Raw genomic sequence first — 24,117 nt, 5'->3', positions numbered from 1 at the left:
CCCTTTGTGTGATGAAATGCTTCCTGACATCACCCCTGAACGGCCTGGCTCTAATTTTAAGGTTCTGCCCCCTTGTTCTAGACACCCCCCATCAGGCAATAGTATCTCTCTATCTACCCTATCAAATCCTTTAATAATTTAAACACCTCGATCAGATCTCCTTCTAAACTCAAGGGAATTGAGTAGAATGGGCCTATGTCCTCTGGAGTTTAGAAGAATGAGGGGCGATCGCATTGAAGCATATAAGATTCTGAGGGGGCTTGACAGGGTGGATGCGGAGAGGCTGTTTCCCCTGGCTGCAGAGTCTAAAACTAAGGGGCATAATCGTAGGATAAGGGCTCGGCCATTTAAGACTGAGAGAAGGAGGAATTTCTTCACTCAGAGGGTTGTGAATCTTTGGAATTCTCTACCCCAGAGGACTGTGGATGCTGAGTCGATGAATATATTCAAGACTGAGAGCGATAGATTTTTGGACTCGGGGGGGAATCAAGGGATATGGGGATCAGGCGGGAAAGTGGAGTTGAGGTCGAAGATCAGCCATGATGTTATTGAATGGCGGAGCATGCTCGAGGGGCCGAATGGCCTACTCCTGCTCCTATTTCTTATGTACTTACGGAATACAAACTAAGTTTAAGTTAAGTTCTAGGTTTGTCCCAAAGCGCTTTACAATCAAAAAAGTACTTCTGCAGTGTAGGCACTGTTGTAATGTAGGAAACTGCGAGATCCCACAAACTGCACTGTGATAATGACCAGATCATCTGTTTCACTGATGTTGGTTGAGGGATAAATATTGGCCTGGCCACCGGGGAGAACTCCCCTGCTCTTCTTTGAAATAGCGTCATGGGATCTTTTACATCCACCTGAGAGGACAGACGGGCCTCGGTTTAATGACATCTCTGATAATCCAAGCTGACACTCCAGCGCTGCACGATGTGCTCAAGTCTCTGGAATGGGACTTGAACCCGCGACCTTCTGACTTCGAGGTGAGAGTGCACCCACTGAGCCACGGCTAACACCTAGTCCATGAATTTAAAAAAAAGAGAGCAGAAAGTACACAGTGAGGGTGGAAACCCTGCCCGGTATGGTACCAGGACATACGGCCCAGGAAGATGCTGGCTTCCGTCTCAATGAGAGTTTGCACCTTCAGGAGAGAAGGGAACCCGTACCCCAGTGAGAGTCAGCGGTGTCAGGGGAGATGGGGCAGAGAAGCAGAAAGCCCCAGGAACAGAGACTGCTGTATTCACATAGCATTGGGAATGGTTTGGCTGCAGCATTTGCTTCCTGCCACGTGAGGGAGCCCCGATCATAGACATTACACCCCAGCAGCGAGGAGCTGCTCGTTTCCATTCAAAATATCCAATCAGATGAGTGGAATTGTGCCTCCAACTATCCAATGGGGAAATTAAGATTTACATAACAAACCAGGCAACCTGGTTTTCACATCTCTCCCATCGGGCTAAGGTGTTTCAGGCCTCCGGTCAGCCCTGGCTCGGTGAGTACCACTCTCGCCTCGGAGTAAGAAGGTCGTGGCATCGAGCCCCACTCCAGCAACTTGAGCACAAAATCCAGGCTTGCACTCCCAGTGCGGCGCTGAGGGAGCGCTGCACTGTCGGAGGGGGTCGGCGCTGAGGGAGCGCCGCGCCGTCGGAGGGGGTCGGCGCTGAGGGAGCGCCGCGCCGTCGGAGGGGGCCGGCGCTGAGGGAGCGCCGCGCCGTCGGAGGGGGTCGGCGCTGAGGGAGCGCCGCGCCGTCGGAGGGGGCCGGCGCTGAGGGAGCGCCGCGCCGTCGGAGGGGGTCGGCGCTGAGGGAGCGCCGCGCCGTCGGAGGGGGCCGGCGCTGAGGGAGCGCCGCGCCGTCGGAGGGGGCCGGCGCTGAGGGAGCGCCGCGCCGTCGGAGGGGGCCGGCGCTGAGGGAGCGCCGCGCCGTCGGAGGGGGCCGGCGCTGAGGGAGCGCCGCGCCGTCGGAGGGGGTCGGCGCTGAGGGAGCGCTGCGCCGTCGGAGATGCCGTCTTTTGGATGAGACTGTCGATCGAGGCCCCATCTGCCCTCTCAAATGGATATAAAAGGTCCCACAGCCACTATTGGAAAAAGAGCAGGGGGAGTTCTCCCCGGTGTCCTGGTCAATATTTACTCCCAACCAACATCACTAAAACAGATTATCTGGTCATTTGTCTTATTGCTGTTTGTGGGATCTTGCTGTGCGCAAATTGGCTGCTGCGTTTCCTACATTACAACAGTAACTGCACTTCAAAAGTATTTAATTGGCTGTGAAGCGCTTTGGGACGTCCTGAGGTGGTGATAGAAATGCAAGTCTTTCTTTCTTCTTTCAATAATCACCAACATCTTTGCATTTGAGGTCTGTCTCCCTCCACCTGGTGTTCAGTCCAGACGAGGCAGAAGGAATGGTGTCCTGTCGCAGCTTGATGCTGCTACAAGAGGCCCTGGACAGGCGACTGGAGCAGGCCGCGCCTTCCAGTTTACCAACTTGTCGTTTTGAATCACAGTTATTCGGTTGTGCAGCCAGTAACCCTTCGAGTAAGGCCAGGGTTTGAAGTAGTTCTCACCAGCTGGCTCACTGGTGGTGGAGATGGAGTGACCGAGCTGAGTGAAAACACCTCCCAGAAACTAGGGCAGCAATATGGCTGATCAAGGGTTAAAATTACAGACTCCAAACCGCAGCCACTGGAAAGCCCTGAAATTTAATGCTTGCACATTCATTCTTTCTTTCCAATGTCTGTGAAATGGTGAAAAGCCTCCCAGTCTCTCAGAGAGCCGGGGTCTATTTTCATTACATCAAAACAAGCTGCACAGAACAAAGCGGGGATTCAGATCGAAGCTGCTCGAGTTCCCCCTTCACCCCTGGACCAGGCCCCCGGCTCAGCCCAGCCAGATGCACGGGAGATTAGTTTGGAAATGCAACGCTATTTTGAAACTCAAGCACCCCTGAAGGAAGAGAGCAATAGGCCCAGAGAGAGAGAGAAACAGAGAGAGAGAAACAGAGAGAGAGAAACAGAGAGAGGGAGAGAAACTGAAATAGAGAAACAGAAAGAGAGATACAGAGAGAGAGAGAAAGAGAGAGAGAGAAAGAGAGAGAGAAACAGAGAGAGAGAGAGAAACAGAGAGAGAGAGGGAGAGGGAGAGAGAAACAGAGAGAGAAAGAGAGAGAGAGAGAAGCAGAGAGAGAGAGAAACAGAGAGAGAAACAGAGAGAGAAACAGAGAGAGACAGAGAGAGGGGGAGAGAGAGAACGAGAAACAGAAAGAGAGAGAGAGAAAGAGAAACAGAGAGAGAGAGAGAAAGAGAGAGAAGAAAGAGAGAGAGAAAGAGAGAGAGAAAGAGAGAGAGAGAAACAGAAAGAGAGAGAGAGAAACAGAAAGAGAGAGAGAGAAACAGTGAGAGAAAAACAGAGAGACAGAGAGAAACAGAGGGAGAGTGAGAGAGAGAGAGAGACAGAGAGAGAAACAGAGGGAGAGAGAGAGAGAGAAACAGAGGGAGTGTGAGAGAGACAGAAACAGAGAGAGAGAGACAGAGAGAGATAGAGGGAGAGTGAGAAAGAGAGAGAGAGAGACAGAGAAACAGGGAGAGAGAGAAAGAGAGAGAGAGAAAGACAGAAACAGAAACATAGAAAATAGGAGCAGGAGTAGGCCATTCGGCCCTTCAAGCCTGCTCTGCCATTCAATATGATCATGGCTGATCCTCTATCTCAATACCATATTCCCGCTCTCTCCCCAAACCCCTTGATGCCTTTTATGCCTAGAAAGCTATTTTTCGAGAGAGAGACAGAAAAAGAGAAAAAGAGAGAGCTAGAGAACGAGAGAGTGAGACACAGAAAAATAGAGCGAGAGCGCGAGAGATGGAAAAACAGAGCGAGAGACGGAAAAACAGAGCGAGAGACGGAAAAACAGAGCGAGAGACGGAAAAACAGAGCGAGAGACGGAAAAACAGAGCGAGAGACGGAAAAACAGAGCGAGAGACGGAAAAACAGAGCGAGAGACGGAAAAACAGAGCGAGAGACGGAAAAACAGAGCGAGAGACGGAAAAACAGAGCGAGAGAGCGAGAGACGGAAAAACAGAGCGAGAGGCGGAAAAACAGAGCGAGAGACGGAAAAACAGAGCGAGAGACGGAAAAACAGAGCGAGAGACGGAAAAACAGAGCGAGAGACGGAAAAACAGAGCGAGAGACGGAAAAACAGAGCGAGAGACGGAAAAACAGAGCGAGAGACGGAAAGAGAGAGCGAGAGGCGGAAAAACAGAGCGAGAGACGGAAAAACAGAGCGAGAGGCGGAAAAACAGAGCGAGAGACGGAAAAACAGAGCGAGAGACGGAAAAACAGAGCGAGAGACGGAAAAACAGAGCGAGAGACGGAAAAACAGAGCGAGAGACGGAAAAACAGAGCGAGAGACGGAAAAACAGAGCGAGAGACGGAAAAACAGAGCGAGAGACGGAAAAACAGAGAGAGAGAGCGAGAGGCGGAAAAACAGAGCGAGAGAGCGAGAGGCGGAAAAACAGAGCGAGAGACAGAAAAACAGAGCGAGAGACGGAAAGAGAGAGCGAGAGACGGAAAAACAGAGCGAGAGGCGGAAAAACAGGGCGAGACACGGAAAAACAGAGCGAGAGACGGAAAAACAGAGCGAGAGACGGAAAAACAGAGCGAGAGACGGAAAAACAGAGCGAGAGACGGAAAAACAGAGCGAGAGACGGAAAAACAGAGCGAGAGACGGAAAAACAGAGCGAGAGACGGAAAAACAGAGCGAGAGACGGAAAAACAGAGCGAGAGACGGAAAAACAGAGCGAGAGACGGAAAAACAGAGCGAGAGACGGAAAAACAGAGCGAGAGACGGAAAAACAGAGCGAGAGACGGAAAAACAGAGCGAGAGAGCAAGAGACGGAAAAACAGAGCGAGAGACGGAAAACCAGAGCGAGAGACGGAAAGAGAGAGCGAGAGACGGAAAAACAGAGCGAGAGACGGAAAAACAGAGCGAGAGACGGAAAAACAGAGCGAGAGACGGAAAGAGAGCGCGAGAGGCGGAAAAACAGAGCGAGAGGCGGAAAAACAGAGCGAGAGACGGAAAAACAGAGCGAGAGACGGAAAAACAGAGCGAGAGACGGAAAAACAGAGCGAGAGACGGAAAAACAGAGCGAGAGACGGAAAAACAGAGCGAGAGACGGAAAAAACAGAGCGAGAGACGGAAAAACAGAGCGAGAGACGGAAAAACAGAGCGAGAGACGGAAAAACAGAGCGAGAGACGGAAAAACAGAGCGAGAGACGGAAAAACAGAGCGAGAGAGCGAGAGACGGAAAAACAGAGCGAGAGACGGAAAAACAGAGCGAGAGACGGAAAAACAGAGCGAGAGACGGAAAAACAGAGCGAGAGACGGAAAAACAGAGCGAGAGACGGAAAAACAGAGCGAGAGACGGAAAAACAGAGCGAGAGACGGAAAAACAGAGCGAGAGACGGAAAAACAGAGCGAGAGAGCGAGAGACGGAAAAACAGAGCGAGAGGCGGAAAAACAGAGCGAGAAACGGAAAAACAGAGCGAGAGACGGAAAAACAGAGCGAGAGACGGAAAAACAGAGCGAGAGACCGAAAAACAGAGCGAGAGACCGAAAAACAGAGCGAGAGACCGAAAAACAGAGCGAGAGACCGAAAAACAGAGCGAGAGACGGAAAAACAGAGCGAGAGACGGAAAAACAGAGCGAGAGACGGAAAAACAGAGCGAGAGACGGAAAAACAGAGCGAGAGACGGAAAAACAGAGCGAGAGACGGAAAAACAGAGCGAGAGACGGAAAAACAGAGCGAGAGACGGAAAAACAGAGCGAGAGACGGAAAAACAGAGCGAGAGACGGAAAAACAGAGCGAGAGACGGAAAAACAGAGCGAGAGACGGAAAAACAGAGCGAGAGACAGAAAAACAGAGCGAGAGAGCGAGAGACGGAAAAACAGAGCGAGAGAGCGAGAGGCGGAAAAACAGAGCGAGAGACGGAAAAACAGAGCGAGAGATGGAAAAACAGAGCGAGAGAGCGAGAGACGGAAAAACAGAGCGAGAGGCGGAAAAACAGAGCGAGAGGCGGAAAAACAGAGCGAGAGACGGAAAAACAGAGCGAGAGACGGAAAAACAGAGCGAGAGGCGGAAAAACAGAGCGAGAGACGGAAAAACAGAGCGAGAGACGGAAAAACAGAGCGAGAGGCGGAAAAACAGAGCGAGAGACGGAAAGAGAGAGCGAGAGACGGAAAGAGAGAGCGAGAGAGCGAGAGACGGAGAAACAGAGCGAGAGAGCGAGAGACGGAGAAACAGAGCGAGAGAGCGAGAGACGGAAAAACAGAGCGAGAGAGCGAGAGACGGAGAAACAGAGCGAGAGAGCGAGAGGCGGAAAAACAGAGCGAGAGACAGAAAAACAGAGCGAGAGACGGAAAAACAGAGAGAGAGAGCGAGAGGCGGAAAAACAGAGCGAGAGACGGAAAAACAGAGCGAGAGACGGAAAAACAGAGCGAGAGAGGGAAAAACAGAGCGAAAGAGGGAAAAACAGAGCGAGAGACGGAAAAACAGAGCGAGAGACGGAAAAACAGAGCGAGAGACGGAAAAACAGAGCGAGAGACGGAAAAACAGAGCGAGAGACGGAAAAACAGAGCGAGAGACGGAAAAACAGAGCGAGAGACGGAAAAACAGAGCGAGAGACGGAAAAACAGAGCGAGAGCGCGAGAGACGGAAAAACAGAGCGAGAGAGCGAGAGACGGAGAAACAGAGCGAGAGAGCGAGAGACGGAAAAACAGAGCGAGAGGCGGAAAAACAGAGCGAGAGAGCGAGAGACGGAAAGACAGAGCGAGAGACAGAAAAACAGAGCGAGAGACAGAAAAACAGAGCGAGAGAGCGAGAGGCGGAAAAACAGAGCGAGAGACAGAAAAACAGAGCGAGAGACGGAAAAACAGAGCGAGAGGCGGAAAAACAGAGCGAGAGAGCGAGAGGCGGAAAAACAGAGCGAGAGACAGAAAAACAGAGCGAGAGACGGAAAAACAGAGCGAGAGACGGAAAAACAGAGCGAAACAGGGAAAAACAGAGCGAGAGACGGAAAAACAGAGCGAGAGACGGAAAAACAGAGCGAGAGACGGAAAAACAGAGCGAGAGACGGAAAAACAGAGCGAGAGACGGAAAAACAGAGCGAGAGACGGAAAAACAGAGCGAGAGACGGAAAAACAGAGCGAGAGCGCGAGAGACGGAAAAACAGAGCGAGAGAGCGAGAGACGGAGAAGCAGAGCGAGAGAGCGAGAGACGGAAAAAGAGCGAGAGGCGGAAAAACAGAGCGAGAGAGCGAGAGACGGAAAGACAGAGCGAGAGACAGAAAAACAGAGCGAGAGACAGAAAAACAGAGCGAGAGACGGAAAAACAGAGCGAGAGAGCGAGAGGCGGAAAAACAGAGCGAGAGACGGAAAAACAGAGCGAGAGACGGAAAAACAGAGCGAGAGACGGAAAAACAGAGCGAGAGACGGAAAAACAGAGCGAGAGACGGAAAAACAGAGCGAGAGACGGAAAAACAGAGCGAGAGACGGAAAAACAGAGCGAGAGACGGAAAAACAGAGCGAGAGAGCGAGAGACGGAATAACAGAGCGAGAGACGGAAAAACAGAGCGAGAGACGGAAAAACAGAGCGAGAGAGCGAGAGACGGAAAAACAGAGCGAGAGACAGAAAAACAGAGCGAGAGAGCGAGAGACGGAAAAACAGAGCGAGAGAGAGAGAGGCGGAAAAACAGAGCGAGAGACGGAAAAACAGAGCGAGAGACAGAAAAACAGAGCGAGAGAGCGAGAGACGGAAAAACAGAGCGAGAGAGCGAGAGGCGGAAAAACAGAGCGAGAGACGGAAAAACAGAGCGAGAGATGGAAAAACAGAGCGAGAGAGCGAGAGACGGAAAAACAGAGCGAGAGGCGGAAAAACAGAGCGAGAGGCGGAAAAACAGAGCGAGAGACGGAAAAACAGAGCGAGAGGCGGAAAGAGAGAGCGAGAGACGGAAAAACAGAGCGAGAGACGGAAAAACAGAGCGAGAGAGCGAGAGACGGAAAAACAGAGCGAGAGGCGGAAAAACAGAGCGAGAGGCGGAAAAACAGAGCGAGAGAGGGAAAAACAGAGCGAGAGACGGAAAGAGAGAGCGAGAGAGCGAGAGACGGAGAAACAGAGCGAGAGAGCGAGAGACGGAAAAACAGAGCGAGAGACAGAAAAACAGAGCGAGAGAGCGAGAGACGGAAAAACAGAGCGAGAGAGGGAAAAACAGAGCGAGAGGCGGAAAAACAGAGCGAGAGAGGGAAAAACAGAGCGAGAGAGGGAAAAACAGAGCGAGAGAGGGAAAAACAGAGCGAGAGAGGGAAAAACAGAGCGAGAGCGCGAGAGACGGAAAAACAGAGCGAGAGACAGAAAAACAGAGCGAGAGAGCGAGAGACGGAAAAACAGAGCGAGAGAGCGAGAGGCGGAAAAACAGAGCGAGAGACGGAAAAACAGAGCGAGAGACGGAAAAACAGAGCGAGAGACGGAAAAACAGAGCGAGAGACGGAAAAACAGAGCGAGAGACGGAAAAACAGAGCGAGAGACGGAAAAACAGAGCGAGAGACGGAAAAACAGAGCGAGAGACGGAAAAACAGAGCGAGAGACGGAAAAACAGAGCGAGAGACGGAAAAACAGAGCGAGAGAGCGAGAGACGGAAAAACAGAGCGAGAGACGGAAAAACAGAGCGAGAGACGGAAAAACAGAGCGAGAGAGCGAGAGACGGAAAAACAGAGCGAGAGACAGAAAAACAGAGCGAGAGAGCGAGAGACGGAAAAACAGAGCGAGAGAGCGAGTGGCGGAAAAACAGAGCGAGAGACGGAAAAACAGAGCGAGAGATGGAAAAACAGAGCGAGAGAGCGAGAGACGGAAAAACAGAGCGAGAGGCGGAAAAACAGAGCGAGAGGCGGAAAAACAGAGCGAGAGAGCGAGAGACGGAAAAACAGAGCGAGAGGCGGAAAAACAGAGCGAGAGGCGGAAAAACAGAGCGAGAGGCGGAAAGAGAGAGCGAGAGACGGAAAAACAGAGCGAGAGACGGAAAAACAGAGCGAGAGACGGAAAAACAGAGCGAGAGAGCGAGAGACGGAAAAACAGAGCGAGAGACGGAAAAACAGAGCGAGAGATGGAAAAACAGAGCGAGAGAGCGAGAGACGGAAAAACAGAGCGAGAGGCGGAAAAACAGAGCGAGAGGCGGAAAACCAGAGCGAGAGACGGAAAAACAGAGCGAGAGAGCGAGAGACGGAAAAACAGAGCGAGAGACGGAAAAACAGAGCGAGAGATGGAAAAACAGAGCGAGAGAGCGAGAGACGGAAAAACAGAGCGAGAGGCGGAAAAACAGAGCGAGAGGCGGAAAAACAGAGCGAGAGACGGAAAAACAGAGCGAGAGAGCGAGAGACGGAAAAACAGAGCGAGAGACGGAAAAACAGAGCGAGAGACGGAAAAACAGAGCGAGAGACGGAAAAACAGAGCGAGAGATGGAAAAACAGAGCGAGAGAGCGAGAGACGGAAAAACAGAGCGAGAGGCGGAAAAACAGAGCGAGAGGCGGAAAAACAGAGCGAGAGACGGAAAAACAGAGCGAGAGACGGAAAAACAGAGCGAGAGGCGGAAAGAGAGAGCGAGAGACGGAAAAACAGAGCGAGAGACGGAAAAACAGAGCGAGAGAGCGAGAGACGGAAAAACAGAGCGAGAGGCGGAAAAACAGAGCGAGAGGCGGAAAAACAGAGCGAGAGGCGGAAAAACAGAGCGAGAGGCGGAAAAACAGAGCGAGAGACGGAAAGAGAGAGCGAGAGACGGAAAGAGAGAGCGAGAGAGCGAGAGACGGAAAAACAGAGCGAGAGACAGAAAAACAGAGCGAGAGAGCGAGAGACGGAAAAACAGAGCGAGAGAGGGAAAAACAGAGCGAGAGGCGGAAAAACAGAGCGAGAGAGGGAAAAACAGAGCGAGAGAGGGAAAAACAGAGCGAGAGAGGGAAAAACAGAGCGAGAGAGGGAAAAACAGAGCGAGAGCGCGAGAGACGGAAAAACAGAGCGAGAGACAGAAAAACAGAGCGAGAGAGCGAGAGACGGAAAAACAGAGCGAGAGAGCGAGAGGCGGAAAAACAGAGCGAGAGAGCGAGAGGCGGAAAAACAGAGCGAGAGACGGAAAAACAGAGCGAGAGGCGGAAAAACAGAGCGAGAGACGGAAAAACAGAGCGAGAGACGGAAAAACAGAGCGAGAGGCGGAAAAACAGAGCGAGAGACGGAAAGAGAGAGCGAGAGACGGAAAGAGAGAGCGAGAGAGCGAGAGACGGAGAAACAGAGCGAGAGAGCGAGAGACGGAAAAACAGAGCGAGAGAGCGAGAGACGGAGAAACAGAGCGAGAGAGCGAGAGGCGGAAAAACAGAGCGAGAGACAGAAAAACAGAGCGAGAGACGGAAAAACAGAGAGAGAGAGCGAGAGGCGGAAAAACAGAGCGAGAGAGCGAGAGGCGGAAAAACAGAGCGAGAGACAGAAAAACAGAGCGAGAGACGGAAAAACAGAGCGAGAGAGGGAAAAACAGAGCGAGAGAGGGAAAAACAGAGCGAGAGACGGAAAAACAGAGCGAGAGACGGAAAAACAGAGCGAGAGACGGAAAAACAGAGCGAGAGACGGAAAAACAGAGCGAGAGACGGAAAAACAGAGCGAGAGACGGAAAAACAGAGCGAGAGACGGAAAAACAGAGCGAGAGACGGAAAAACAGAGCGAGAGAGCGAGAGACGGAGAAACAGAGCGAGAGAGCGAGAGACGGAAAAACAGAGCGAGAGGCGGAAAAACAGAGCGAGAGAGCGAGAGACGGAAAGACAGAGCGAGAGACAGAAAAACAGAGCGAGAGACAGAAAAACAGAGCGAGAGACAGAAAAACAGAGCGAGAGACGGAAAAACAGAGCGAGAGGCGGAAAAACAGAGCGAGAGACAGAAAAACAGAGCGAGAGACGGAAAAACAGAGCGAGAGGCGGAAAAACAGAGCGAGAGAGCGAGAGGCGGAAAAACAGAGCGAGAGACAGAAAAACAGAGCGAGAGACGGAAAAACAGAGCGAGAGACGGAAAAACAGAGCGAAAGAGGGAAAAACAGAGCGAGAGACGGAAAAACAGAGCGAGAGACGGAAAAACAGAGCGAGAGACGGAAAAACAGAGCGAGAGACGGAAAAACAGAGCGAGAGACGGAAAAACAGAGCGAGAGCGCGAGAGACGGAAAAACAGAGCGAGAGAGCGAGAGACGGAGAAACAGAGCGAGAGAGCGAGAGACGGAAAAACAGAGCGAGAGGCGGAAAAACAGAGCGAGAGAGCGAGAGACGGAAAGACAGAGCGAGAGACAGAAAAACAGAGCGAGAGACAGAAAAACAGAGCGAGAGAGCGAGAGGCGGAAAAACAGAGCGAGAGGCGGAAAAACAGAGCGAGAGACGGAAAAACAGAGCGAGAGACGGAAAAACAGAGCGAGAGACGGAAAAACAGAGCGAGAGACGGAAAAACAGAGCGAGAGACGGAAAAACAGAGCGAGAGACGGAAAAACAGAGCGAGAGACGGAAAAACAGAGCGAGAGACGGAAAAACAGAGCGAGAGACGTAAAAACAGAGCGAGAGAGCGAGAGACGGAAAAACAGAGCGAGAGACGGAAAAACAGAGCGAGAGACGGAAAAACAGAGCGAGAGAGCGAGAGACGGAAAAACAGAGCGAGAGACAGAAAAACAGAGCGAGAGAGCGAGAGACGGAAAAACAGAGCGAGAGCGCGAGAGGCGGAAAAACAGAGCGAGAGACGGAAAAACAGAGCGAGAGACAGAAAAACAGAGCGAGAGACGGAAAAACAGAGCGAGAGGCGGAAAAACAGAGCGAGAGACGGAAAAACAGAGCGAGAGACGGAAGAACAGAGCGAAAGAGGGAAAAACAGAGCGAGAGACGGAAAAACAGAGCGAGAGACGGAAAAACAGAGCGAGAGACGGAAAAACAGAGCGAGAGACGGAAAAACAGAGCGAGAGACGGAAAAACAGAGCGAGAGACGGAAAAACAGAGCGAGAGACGGAAAAACAGAGCGAGAGAAGGAAAAACAGAGCGAGAGACGGAAAAACAGAGCGAGAGCGCGAGAGACGGAAAAACAGAGCGAGAGAGCGAGAGACGGAGAAACAGAGCGAGAGAGCGAGAGACGGAAAAACAGAGCGAGAGGCGGAAAAACAGAGCGAGAGAGCGAGAGACGGAAAAACAGAGCGAGAGACAGAAAAACAGAGCGAGAGAGCGAGAGGCGGAAAAACAGAGCGAGAGGCGGAAAAACAGAGCGAGAGACGGAAAAACAGAGCGAGAGACGGAAAAACAGAGCGAGAGACGGAAAAACAGAGCGAGAGACGGAAAAACAGAGCGAGAGACGGAAAAACAGAGCGAGAGACGGAAAAACAGAGCGAGAGACGGAAAAACAGAGCGAGAGACGGAAAAACAGAGCGAGAGACGGAAAAACAGAGCGAGAGACGGAAAAACAGAGCGAGAGACGGAAAAACAGAGCGAGAGACGGAAAAACAGAGCGAGAGACGGAAAAACAGAGCGAGAGACGGAAAAACAGAGCGAGAGACGGAAAAACAGAGCGAGAGACGGAAAAACAGAGCGAGAGACGGAAAAACAGAGCGAGAGAGCGAGAGACGGAAAAACAGAGCGAGAGAGCGAGAGGCGGAAAAACAGAGCGAGAGAGCGAGAGGCGGAAAAACAGAGCGAGAGACGGAAAAACAGAGCGAGAGGCGGAAAAACAGAGCGAGAGACGGAAAAACAGAGCGAGAGACGGAAAAACAGAGCGAGAGGCGGAAAAACAGAGCGAGAGACGGAAAGAGAGAGCGAGAGACGGAAAGAGAGAGCGAGAGAGCGAGAGACGGAGAAACAGAGCGAGAGAGCGAGAGACGGAAAAACAGAGCGAGAGACGGAAAAACAGAGCGAGAGACAGAAAAACAGAGCGAGAGAGCGAGAGACGGAAAAACAGAGCGAGAGAGCGAGAGGCGGAAAAACAGAGCGAGAGAGCGAGAGGCGGAAAAACAGAGCGAGAGACGGAAAAACAGAGCGAGAGGCGGAAAAACAGAGCGAGAGACGGAAAAACAGAGCGAGAGACGGAAAAACAGAGCGAGAGGCGGAAAAACAGAGCGAGAGACGGAAAGAGAGAGCGAGAGACGGAAAGAGAGAGCGAGAGAGCGAGAGACGGAGAAACAGAGCGAGAGAGCGAGAGACGGAAAAACAGAGCGAGAGAGCGAGAGACGGAGAAACAGAGCGAGAGAGCGAGAGGCGGAAAAACAGAGCGAGAGACAGAAAAACAGAGCGAGAGACGGAAAAACAGAGAGAGAGAGCGAGAGGCGGAAAAACAGAGCGAGAGAGCGAGAGGCGGAAAAACAGAGCGAGAGACAGAAAAACAGAGCGAGAGACGGAAAAACAGAGCGAGAGAGGGAAAAACAGAGCGAGAGAGGGAAAAACAGAGCGAGAGACGGAAAAACAGAGCGAGAGACGGAAAAACAGAGCGAGAGACGGAAAAACAGAGCGAGAGACGGAAAAACAGAGCGAGAGACGGAAAAACAGAGCGAGAGACGGAAAAACAGAGCGAGAGACGGAAAAACAGAGCGAGAGACGGAAAAACAGAGCGAGAGACGGAAAAACAGAGCGAGAGAGCGAGAGACGGAGAAACAGAGCGAGAGAGCGAGAGACGGAAAAACAGAGCGAGAGGCGGAAAAACAGAGCGAGAGAGCGAGAGACGGAAAGACAGAGCGAGAGACAGAAAAACAGAGCGAGAGACAGAAAAACAGAGCGAGAGACGGAAAAACAGAGCGAGAGGCGGAAAAACAGAGCGAGAGACAGAAAAACAGAGCGAGAGACGGAAAAACAGAGCGAGAGGCGGAAAAACAGAGCGAGAGAGCGAGAGGCGGAAAAACAGAGCGAGAGACAGAAAAACAGAGCGAGAGACGGAAAAACAGAGCGAGAGACGGAAAAACAGAGCGAAAGAGGGAAAAACAGAGCGAGAGACGGAAAAACAGAGCGAGAGACGGAAAAACAGAGCGAGAGACGGAAAAACAGAGCGAGAGACGGAAAAACAGAGCGAGAGACGGAAAAACAGAGCGAGAGACGGAAAAACAGAGCGAGAGCGCGAGAGACGGAAAAACAGAGCGAGAGAGCGAGAGACGGAGAAACAGAGCGAGAGAGCGAGAGACGGAAAAACAGAGCGAGAGGCGGAAAAACAGAGCGAGAGAGCGAGAGACGGAAAGACAGAGCGAGAGACAGAAAAACAGAGCGAGAGACAGAAAAACAGAGCGAGAGAGCGAGAGGCGGAAAAACAGAGCGAGAGGCGGAAAAACAGAGCGAGAGACGGAAAAACAGAGCGAGAGACGGAAAAACAGAGCGAGAGACGGAAAAACAGAGCGAGAGACGGAAAAACAGAGCGAGAGACGGAAAAACAGAGCGAGAGACGGAAAAACAGAGCGAGAGACGGAAAAACAGAGCGAGAGACGTAAAAACAGAGCGAGAGAGCGAGAGACGGAAAAACAGAGCGAGAGACGGAAAAACAGAGCGAGAGACGGAAAAACAGAGCGAGAGAGCGAGAGACGGAAAAACAGAGCGAGAGACAGAAAAACAGAGCGAGAGAGCGAGAGACGGAAAAACAGAGCGAGAGCGCGAGAGGCGGAAAAACAGAGCGAGAGACGGAAAAACAGAGCGAGAGACAGAAAAACAGAGCGAGAGACGGAAAAACAGAGCGAGAGGCGGAAAAACAGAGCGAGAGACGGAAAAACAGAGCGAGAGACGGAAGAACAGAGCGAAAGAGGGAAAAACAGAGCGAGAGACGGAAAAACAGAGCGAGAGACGGAAAAACAGAGCGAGAGACGGAAAAACAGAGCGAGAGACGGAAAAACAGAGCGAGAGACGGAAAAACAGAGCGAGAGACGGAAAAACAGAGCGAGAGACGGAAAAACAGAGCGAGAGAAGGAAAAACAGAGCGAGAGACGGAAAAACAGAGCGAGAGCGCGAGAGACGGAAAAACAGAGCGAGAGAGCGAGAGACGGAGAAACAGAGCGAGAGAGCGAGAGACGGAAAAACAGAGCGAGAGGCGGAAAAACAGAGCGAGAGAGCGAGAGACGGAAAAACAGAGCGAGAGACAGAAAAACAGAGCGAGAGAGCGAGAGGCGGAAAAACAGAGCGAGAGGCGGAAAAACAGAGCGAGAGACGGAAAAACAGAGCGAGAGACGGAAAAACAGAGCGAGAGACGGAAAAACAGAGCGAGAGACGGAAAAACAGAGCGAGAGACGGAAAAACAGAGCGAGAGACGGAAAAACAGAGCGAGAGACGGAAAAACAGAGCGAGAGACGGAAAAACAGAGCGAGAGACGGAAAAACAGAGCGAGAGACGGAAAAACAGAGCGAGAGACGGAAAAACAGAGCGAGAGACGGAAAAACAGAGCGAGAGACGGAAAAACAGAGCGAGAGACGGAAAAACAGAGCGAGAGACGGAAAAACAGAGCGAGAGACGGAAAAACAGAGCGAGAGACGGAAAAACAGAGCGAGAGACGGAAAAACAGAGCGAGAGACGGAAAAACAGAGCGAGAGACGGAAAAACAGAGCGAGAGACGGAAAAACAGAGCGAGAGACGGAAAGAGAGAGCGAGAGACGGAAAGAGAGCGCGAGAGACGGAAAAACAGAGCGAGAGGCGGAAAAACAGAGCGAGAGGCGGAAAAACAGAGCGAGAGACGGAAAAACAGAGCGAGAGAGCGAGAGACGGAAAAACAGAGCGAGAGAGCGAGAGACGGAAAAACAGAGCGAGAGAGCGAGAGACGGAGAAACAGAGCGAGAGAGCGAGAGACGGAAAAACAGAGCGAGAGATGGAAAAACAGAGCGAGAGACGGAAAAAGAGCGAGAGACGGAAAAACAGAGCGAGAGACGGAAAAACAGAGCGAGAGACGGAAAAACAGAGCGAGAGACGGAAAAACAGAGCGAGAGACGGAAAAACAGAGCGAGAGACGGAAAAACAGAGCGAGAGACGGAAAAACAGAGCGAGAGACGGAAAAACAGAGCGAGAGACGGAAAAACAGAGCGACAGCGCGAGAGACAGAAAAACAGAGCGAGAGAGCGAGAGACAGAAAAACAGAGCGAGAGACGGAAAAACAGAGCGAGAGACGGAAAAACAGAGCGAGAGACGGAAAAACAGAGCGAGAGACGGAAAAACAGAGCGAGAGACGGAAAAACAGAGCGAGAGAGCGAGAGCCGGTAAAACAGAGCGAGAGACGGAAAAACAGAGCGAGAGAGCGAGAGACGGAAAAACAGAGCGAGAGACGGAAAAACAGAGCGAGAGACGGAAAAACAGAGCGAGAGACGGAAAAACAGAGCGAGAGACGGAAAAACAGAGCGAGAGACGGAAAAACAGAGCGAGAGACGGAAAAACAGAGCGAGAGACGGAAAAACAGAGCGAATGACGGAAAAACAGAGCGAGAGACGGAAAAACAGAGCGAGAGACGGAAAAACAGAGCGAGAGACGGAAAAACAGAGCGAGAGACAGAAAAACAGAGCGAGAGAGCGAGAGACAGAGACCATTGACCAGAAACTTAACTGGACCAGCCACGTAAATACTGTGGCTACGAGAGCAGGTCAGAGGCTGGGTATTCTGCGGCGAGTGACTCACCTCCTGACTCCCCAAAGCCTTTCCACTATCTACAAGGCACAAGTCAGGAGTGTGATGGAATACTCTCCACTTGCCTGGATGAGTGCAGCTCCAACAACACTCAAGAAGCTCGACACCATCCAGGACAAAGCAGCCCGCTTGATTGGCACCCCATCCACCACCCTTAACATTCACTCCCTTCACCACCGGCGCACTGTGGCTGCAGTGTGCACCATCCACAGGATGCACTGCAGCAACTCGCCAAGGCTTCTTCGACAGCACCTCCCAAACCCGCGACCTCTACCACCTACAAGGACAAGAGCAGCAGGCACATGGGAACAACACCACCTGCACGTTCCCCTCCAAGTCACACACCATCCCGACTTGGAAATATATCACCGTTCCTTCATCGTCGCTGGGTCAAAATCCTGGAACTCCCTTCCTAACGGCACTGTGGGAGAACCTTCACCACACGGACTGCAGCGGTTCAAGAAGGCGGCTCACCACCACCTTCTCAAGGGCAATTAGGGATGGGCAATAAATGCCGGCCTCGCCAGCGACGCCCACATCCCATGAATGAATAAAAAAAGGGGGGGAGTGAGACAGAGAGAGACAGGGGGGAGGGAACCGATAGAGAGAGACACAAACAGAGGGGGGGAGCAATAGAGAGACAGACAGAGGGGGGAGCGATAGAGAGACAGACAGAGGGGGGAGCGATAGAGAGACAGACAGAGGGGGGAGCGATAGAGAGACAGACAGAGGGGGGAGCGATAGAGAGACAGACAGAGGGGGGAGCGATAGAGAGACAGACAGAGGGGGGAGCGATAGAGAGACAGACAGAGGGGGGAGCGATAGAGAGACAGACAGAGGGGGAGGGGAAAGAGAGAGAGACAGAGACAGAGACAGACAGGGGGGAGGGAGAGACAGACAGACAGGGGGGAGGGAGAGAGAGACAGACAGGGGGGAGGGAGAGAGAGACAGACAGGGGGGAGGGTGGGAAGAGAGAGACAGAGACAGAGACAGAGGGGGGAGGGAGAGAGAGAGAGAGCACACACACACACACACACACACACACACACACACACACAGACAGGGTGACACAAAGACAGAACAGGATTGTCCAGCCTCCAGTCACTGGTGCAGGACAGAGACCTCACGGAGCAAATTGACAGGTGTTTCCTTCAATTACTGACCGCATCTACAGTGCCCCCAGCCCCTACACTGTCTCTACCAGGTTTCTGAGTATAGTCTCTAAAGTCACCCCACTCTCGGCAACTCCCCGGGCTAACACTGGAGGCTGAGAACTTCAGAGGTTGTCTCGGAGCCCAGCAACAGAGAAAGGCCAGAGACTCACAGCAAGTGACGGGCACAGCCTGCCAGCTCAAGGCATCACACAGACTGTGCCAATCGAAGCAGAAAAATTACACTAACAACCTCTAATATCTGTTCCTTGTCGTGCTCAGATAAAGCTCACTGCAGCCCAAGGTCAACACAACCATATTGCTGCAGGTTTCATAAAAAGATGAACTTGGTGCTCAACAGGCTGAGAGATTTTATGATGGGGAATCAAACACTCCCAGGGCAGGTTGAGGGCTACACACAGAGTAAAGCTCCCTCTACACTGTCCCATCAAACACTCCCAGGGCAGGTACAGCATGGGTTAGATACAGAGTAAAGCTCCCTCTACATTGACCCATCAAACACTCCCAGGGCAGGTACAGCACGGTTTAGATACAGAGTAAAGCTCCCTCTACACTGTCCCATCAAACACTCCCAGGGCAGGTACAGCATGGGTTAGATACAGAGTAAAGCTCCCTCTACACTGTCCCATCAAACACTCCCAGGGCAGGTACAGCATGGGTGAGATACAGAGTAAAGCTCCCTCTACACTGTCCCATCATAGAAAGGTTACAGCACGGAAGGAGGCCATTAGGCCCATCATGTCCAGCCAGTCCCACTCCCCCGCCCTATCCCCGTAGCCCTGCAATTTTTTCCTTTCAAGTACTTATCCAGTTCCCTTTTGAAGGCCATGATTGAATCTGCCTCCACCACCCCCTCGGGCAGTGCTTTCCTGATCACAACCACTCGCAGCATAAAAAAGTTTTTCCTCATGTCACCTTTGCTTCTTTTGCCAATCACCTTAAATCTATGTCCTCTGGTTCTTGACCCTTCTGCCAATGGGAACAGTTTCTCTCTATCTACTCTGTCTAGACCCTTCATGATTTTGAACACCTCGATCAAATCTCCTCTCAACCTTCTCTGTTCCAAGGAGAACAACCCCAGCTTCTCCAGTCTATCCACGTAACTAAAGTCCCTCATCCCTGGAATCATTCTAGTAAATCTTTTCTGCACCCTCTCTAAGGCTTTCACATCTTTCTTAAAGTGCGGTGCCCAGAACTGGACACAATACTCCAGTTGTGGCCAAACCAGTGTTTTATAAAGGTTCATCATAACTTCTTTGCTCCCAGGGCAGGTACAGGGTTAGATACAGAGTAAAGCTCCCTCTACACTGTCCTATCAAACACTCCCGGGGCAGGTACAGGGTTAGATACAGGACTTGGTGCGGGTTAGGATACGGGCAGCAGAGTTTTGGATGAGCTCAAGTTTATGGGGGATGGAAGATGGGAGGCCGTCCAGGAGAGCATTGGAATAGTCAAGAGTAGAGGTGACAAAAGCATGGATGAGGTTTCAGCAGCAGATGAGCTGAGGTGGAACAGAGAGTGGTGATATTATGGAGGTGGAAGTAGGCGGTCTTGGTGATGGAGCGGATATGGGGTCAGAAACTCATCTCAGGGTCAAATAGTTGCGAACGGTCTGGTTTAGCCTCAGACAGTGGCCAGGGAGAGGGATGGAGTCAGTGGCCAGGGAGAGGGATGGAGTCAGTGGCCAGGGAGAGGGATGGAGTCAGTGGCCAGGGAGAGGGATGGAGTCGGTGGCCAGGGAACGGAGTTTGTGGCGAGGACCAAAGACAATGGCTTCGGTCTTCCCAATATTTAACTGGAGGTAATTTCTGCTCATCCTGGAGAAGCAGCATGTTGGGGCGCATGACGGGGCAGGGGCAGGGGTTGAGGGAAGTGGTGGTCTGGAGAAAGTGGGGCGTTGCTGCAGGCCAGTGCACAGCCTAACCACTGGAACCCAATCAGCTCATGACCTAGGGAGGGACAGGGAGATCTCAAACCGTTGAAAACACAAACGTAACATTTCATAACCTGCAGAACGTTAACAACAAACAGTAATTGAGAAGAGGGGTGGGCACTGGGACGTGTTGCCCTGCCGTGCGGTGCGGGCACTGGGACGTGTTGCCCTGCAGTGCGGCCGGGCACTGGGACGTGTTGCCCTGCAGTGCGGCCGGGCACTGGGACGTGTTGCCCTGCAGTGCGGTGCGGGCACTGGGGTGTGTTGCCCTGCAGTGCGGTGTGGGCAGTGGGACGTGTTGCCCTGCAGTGCGGTGCGGGCACTGGGATGTATTGTCGTTTGGTGCGGGCACTGGGACGTATTGTCGTGTGGTGCGGGCACTGGGACGTATTGTCGTGTGGTGCGGGCACTGGGACGTATTGTCATGTGGTGCGGGCACTGGGACGTGTTGCCCTGCAGTGCAGTGCGGGCACTTGGACGTGTTGCCCTGCAGTGCAGTGCGGGCACTGGGACGTGTTGCCCTGCAGTGCAGTGCGGGCAGTGGGGTGTGTTGCCCTGCAGTGCAGTGCGGGCAGAGGGACGTGTTGCCCTGCAGTGCGGTGCGGGCACTGGGACGCGTTGCCCTGCAGTGCAGTGCGGGCACTGGGACGCGTTGCCCTGCAGTGCAGTGCGGGCACTGGGACGCGTTGCCCTGCAGTGCAGTGCGGGCAGTGTTGCCCTGCAGTGCGGTGCGGGCACTGGGACGTGTTGCCCTGCAGTGCAGTGCGGGCACTGGGACGTGTTGCCCTGCAGTGCAGTGCGGGCACTGGGACGTGTTGCCCTGCAGTGCAGTGCGGGCACTGGGACGTGTTGCCCTGCAGTGCAGTGCGGGCACTGGGACGTGTTGCCCTGCAGTGCAGTGCGGGCACTGGGACGTGTTGCCCTGCAGTGCAGTGCGGGCACTGGGACGTGTTGCCCTGCAGTGCAGTGCGGGCACTGGGACGTGTTGCCCTGCAGTGCAGTGCGGGCACTGGGACGTGTTGCCCTGCAGTGCAGTGCGGGCACTGGGACGTGTTGCCCTGCAGTGCAGTGCGGGCACTGGGACGTGTTGCCCTGCAGTGCAGTGCGGGCACTGGGACGTGTTGCCCTGCAGTGTAGTGCGGGCACTGGGGCGTATTGTCGTGTGGTGCGGGCACTCACCGAACTGCTGCCCATGCCGAGGTTGGAGTCGATGTAAGTCTCGGTCTTGGGTTCGACGGCCAGCTCCGCCTCCACGATCTTCTCCACTGGCATGTCCTCATTGGCGCTGCTCGTCGACTCCACCTCGTTCTCATTCCTGTCCTTACCCCGCTGTCTCTCCTCTTGTACAGCTGCAGGCGAGAACATGGAGAATTGTTGAGGGCCCAGCTCAACATCATGCAAGAAAACTCCTCCCGACTGTGGAAACAACTCACATAAACAATCACATTTCAGAAACACTGCCCTCTCTTGCCTGTGTCGCACCCCAGGCTGCTGTGGGGTTTATTTTAAAATCTTTTTTTTGCCCCATTCTCCCTATTGAAGGCGCTGCCTTGAGCTGGGGTGTGGGTTCCACAGTTGCCGGGCACCCTCTGGTGGGCATATTCAACTGCAGAGGCATCATAGCCTAGCCCGACCTTGATCAGGAGCATGAAGCCGGGCTGATCCTCCCCTCCCTGACCCAGGGGAACTTACGCCAGCTGTAGTGCCCCTCCCGCTGTTCCAGCTGAGATCTTAGCATAGACTGGGCCCTGCCATCTAGTCCTCAGAATGCAGTGCAGGAAGGAGCAGCAACTGCACCCTCTGTTAACAGGAAAATGCAACGTTAGAATCCAACCCTCTCCAGAAAACAGACAAGGCAGCTCAGCGCTAAAACACAGCGAGAAGGCCCAGTGTCCCAGACAGACATTCAAATTAAACAATTCAATATTAAAGGGGGTGCAGGAACAGAGAGATCTGGGGGTTCACATACATAAATCTTTGAAAGTGGCAGGACAAGTTGGTAAAGCCATTAAAAAAAAGAGCATACCGGATCTTTATAAATAAAGGCATAGAGTACAAAAGCAAGGAAGTTATGTTGAACCTTCATAAAACACTGGTTAGGCCTCAGCTGGTTAACTCCCGGCCAATTCTGGGCACCACATTTTAGTAAGAATGTCAAGGCCTTAGAGGAGATTTAAGAATAGTACCATGGATGAGGAACTTCAGTTATATGGAGAGGCTGGAGAAGCTGATCCACCTTAGAGCAGAGACGGTTAAGGGGAGATTTAATAGAGGTATTCAAAATCATGAGGATTTTTGATAAGAGTAAATGAGGAGAAACTGTTTCCAGTGATAGGAGGGTCGGTAACCAGAGGACACAGATTTAAGGTAATTGGGAAAAGAACCAGAGGGGAGATGAGTAGAAATGTTTTTAAGCAGTGAGTTCTGATCTGGAATGCGCTGCCTGAAAGGGCGGTGGGAGCAGATTCAATAATAACAGTACAGTGACAGACCTGTCCCCCCAGTACTGTACCCCAGTGTTATACAGTGACAGACCTGTCCCCCCAGTACTGTACCCCAGTGTTATACAGTGACAGACCTGTCCCCCCAGTACTGTACCCCAGTGTTATACAGGGACAGACCTGTACCCACCAGTACTGTACCCCAGTGTTATACAGGGACAGACCTGTACCCCCCAGTACTGTACCCCAGTGTTACACAGTGACAGACCTGTACCCACCAGTACTGTACCCCAGTGTTATACAGTGACAGACCTGTACCCACCAGTACTGTACCCCAGTATTATACAGTGACAGACCTGTACCCACCAGTACTGTACCCCAGTGTTATACAGTGACAGACCTGTACCCACCAGTACTGTACCCCAGTGTTATACAGGGACAGACCTGTACCCCCCAGTACTGTACCCTAGTGTTATACAGTGACAGACCTGTCCCCCCAGTACTGTACCCCAGTGTTATACAGTGATAGACCTGTACCCCCAGTACTGTACCCCAGTGTTACACAGTGACAGACCTGTACCCACCAGTACTGTACCCCAGTGTTACACAGTGACAGACCTGTACCCACCAGTACTGTACCCCAGTGTTATACAGTGACAGACCTGTACCCACCAGTACTGTACCCCAGTGTTATACAGTGACAGACCTGTACCCACCAGTACTGTACCCCAGTGTTATACAGTGACAGACCTGTACCCCCAGTACTGTACTCCAGTGTTATACAGTGACAGACCTGTACCCCCAGTACTGTACCCCAGTGTTATACAGTGACAGACCTGTACCCACCAGTACTGTACCCCAGTATTATACAGTGACAGACCTGTACCCACCAGTACTGTACCCCAGTGTTATACAGTGACAGACCTGTACCCACCAGTACTGTACCCCAGTGTTATACAGTGACAGACCTGTACCCACCAGTACTGTACCCCAGTGTTATACAGTGACAGACCTGTACCCACCAGTACTGTACCCCAGTGTTATACAGTGACAGACCTGTACCCACCAGTACTGTACCCCAGTGTTATACAGTGACAGACCTGTACCCACCAGTACTGTACCCCAGTGTTATACAGTGACAGACCTGTACCCACCAGTACTGTACCCCAGTGTTATACAGTGACAGACCTGTACCCACCAGTACTGTACCCCAGTGTTATACAGTGACAGACCTGTACCCACCAGTACTGTACCCCAGTGTTATACAGTGACAGACCTGTACCCACCAGTACTATACCCCAGTGTTATACAGTGACAGACCTGTACCCACCAGTACTGTACCCCAGTGTTATACAGTGACAGACCTGTACCCACCAGTACTGTACCCCAGTGTTATACAGTGACAGACCTGTACCCACCAGTACTGTACCCCAGTGTTATACAGTGACAGACCTGTACCCACCAGTACTGTACCCCAGTGTTATACAGTGACAGACCTGTACCCACCAGTACTGTACCCGTGTTATACAGTGACAGACCTGTACCCACCAGTACTGTACCCCAGTGTTATACAGTGACAGACCTGTACCCACCAGTACTGTACCCCAGTGTTATACAGTGACAGACCTGTACCCACCAGTACTGTACCCTAGTGTTATACAGTGACAGACCTGTACCCACCAGTACTGTACCCTAGTGTTATACAGTGACAGACCTGTACCCACCAATACTGTACCCACCAGTACTGTACCCCAACAACTTGCATTTATATAGCGCCTTTAACGTCCCAATGTGCTTCACAGGTGCGTAATCAGTCAAAATTTGACCCCGAGCCACATCAGGAGATATTAGGTCAGGTGACCAAAAGCTCGGTCAAAGAGGTAGGTTTTAAGGAGCATCTTAAA

General features: G+C 52.2%; 1 protein-coding gene across 1 annotated transcript in view; it reads right to left on the bottom strand.

Moving 5' to 3' along the window:
* Nucleotides 1-24,117, bottom strand: part of LOC137310094 (retinoic acid receptor RXR-alpha-like) — an 85,790-nt gene that overhangs the window by 18,505 nt on the left and 43,168 nt on the right. The window contains exon 4 of the mRNA XM_067978049.1: nucleotides 20,952-21,121. Within this exon, the coding sequence (XP_067834150.1) occupies nucleotides 20,952-21,121 (170 nt within the window). The remainder of the gene's footprint in view (nucleotides 1-20,951; nucleotides 21,122-24,117) is intronic.

The sequence above is a fragment of the Heptranchias perlo genome, unplaced genomic scaffold, assembly GCF_035084215.1.
Source record: "Heptranchias perlo isolate sHepPer1 unplaced genomic scaffold, sHepPer1.hap1 HAP1_SCAFFOLD_215, whole genome shotgun sequence".
Classification (NCBI taxonomy): Eukaryota; Metazoa; Chordata; class Chondrichthyes; order Hexanchiformes; family Hexanchidae; genus Heptranchias; species Heptranchias perlo.
This window is presented reverse-complemented; position numbering and strand designations above follow the sequence as displayed.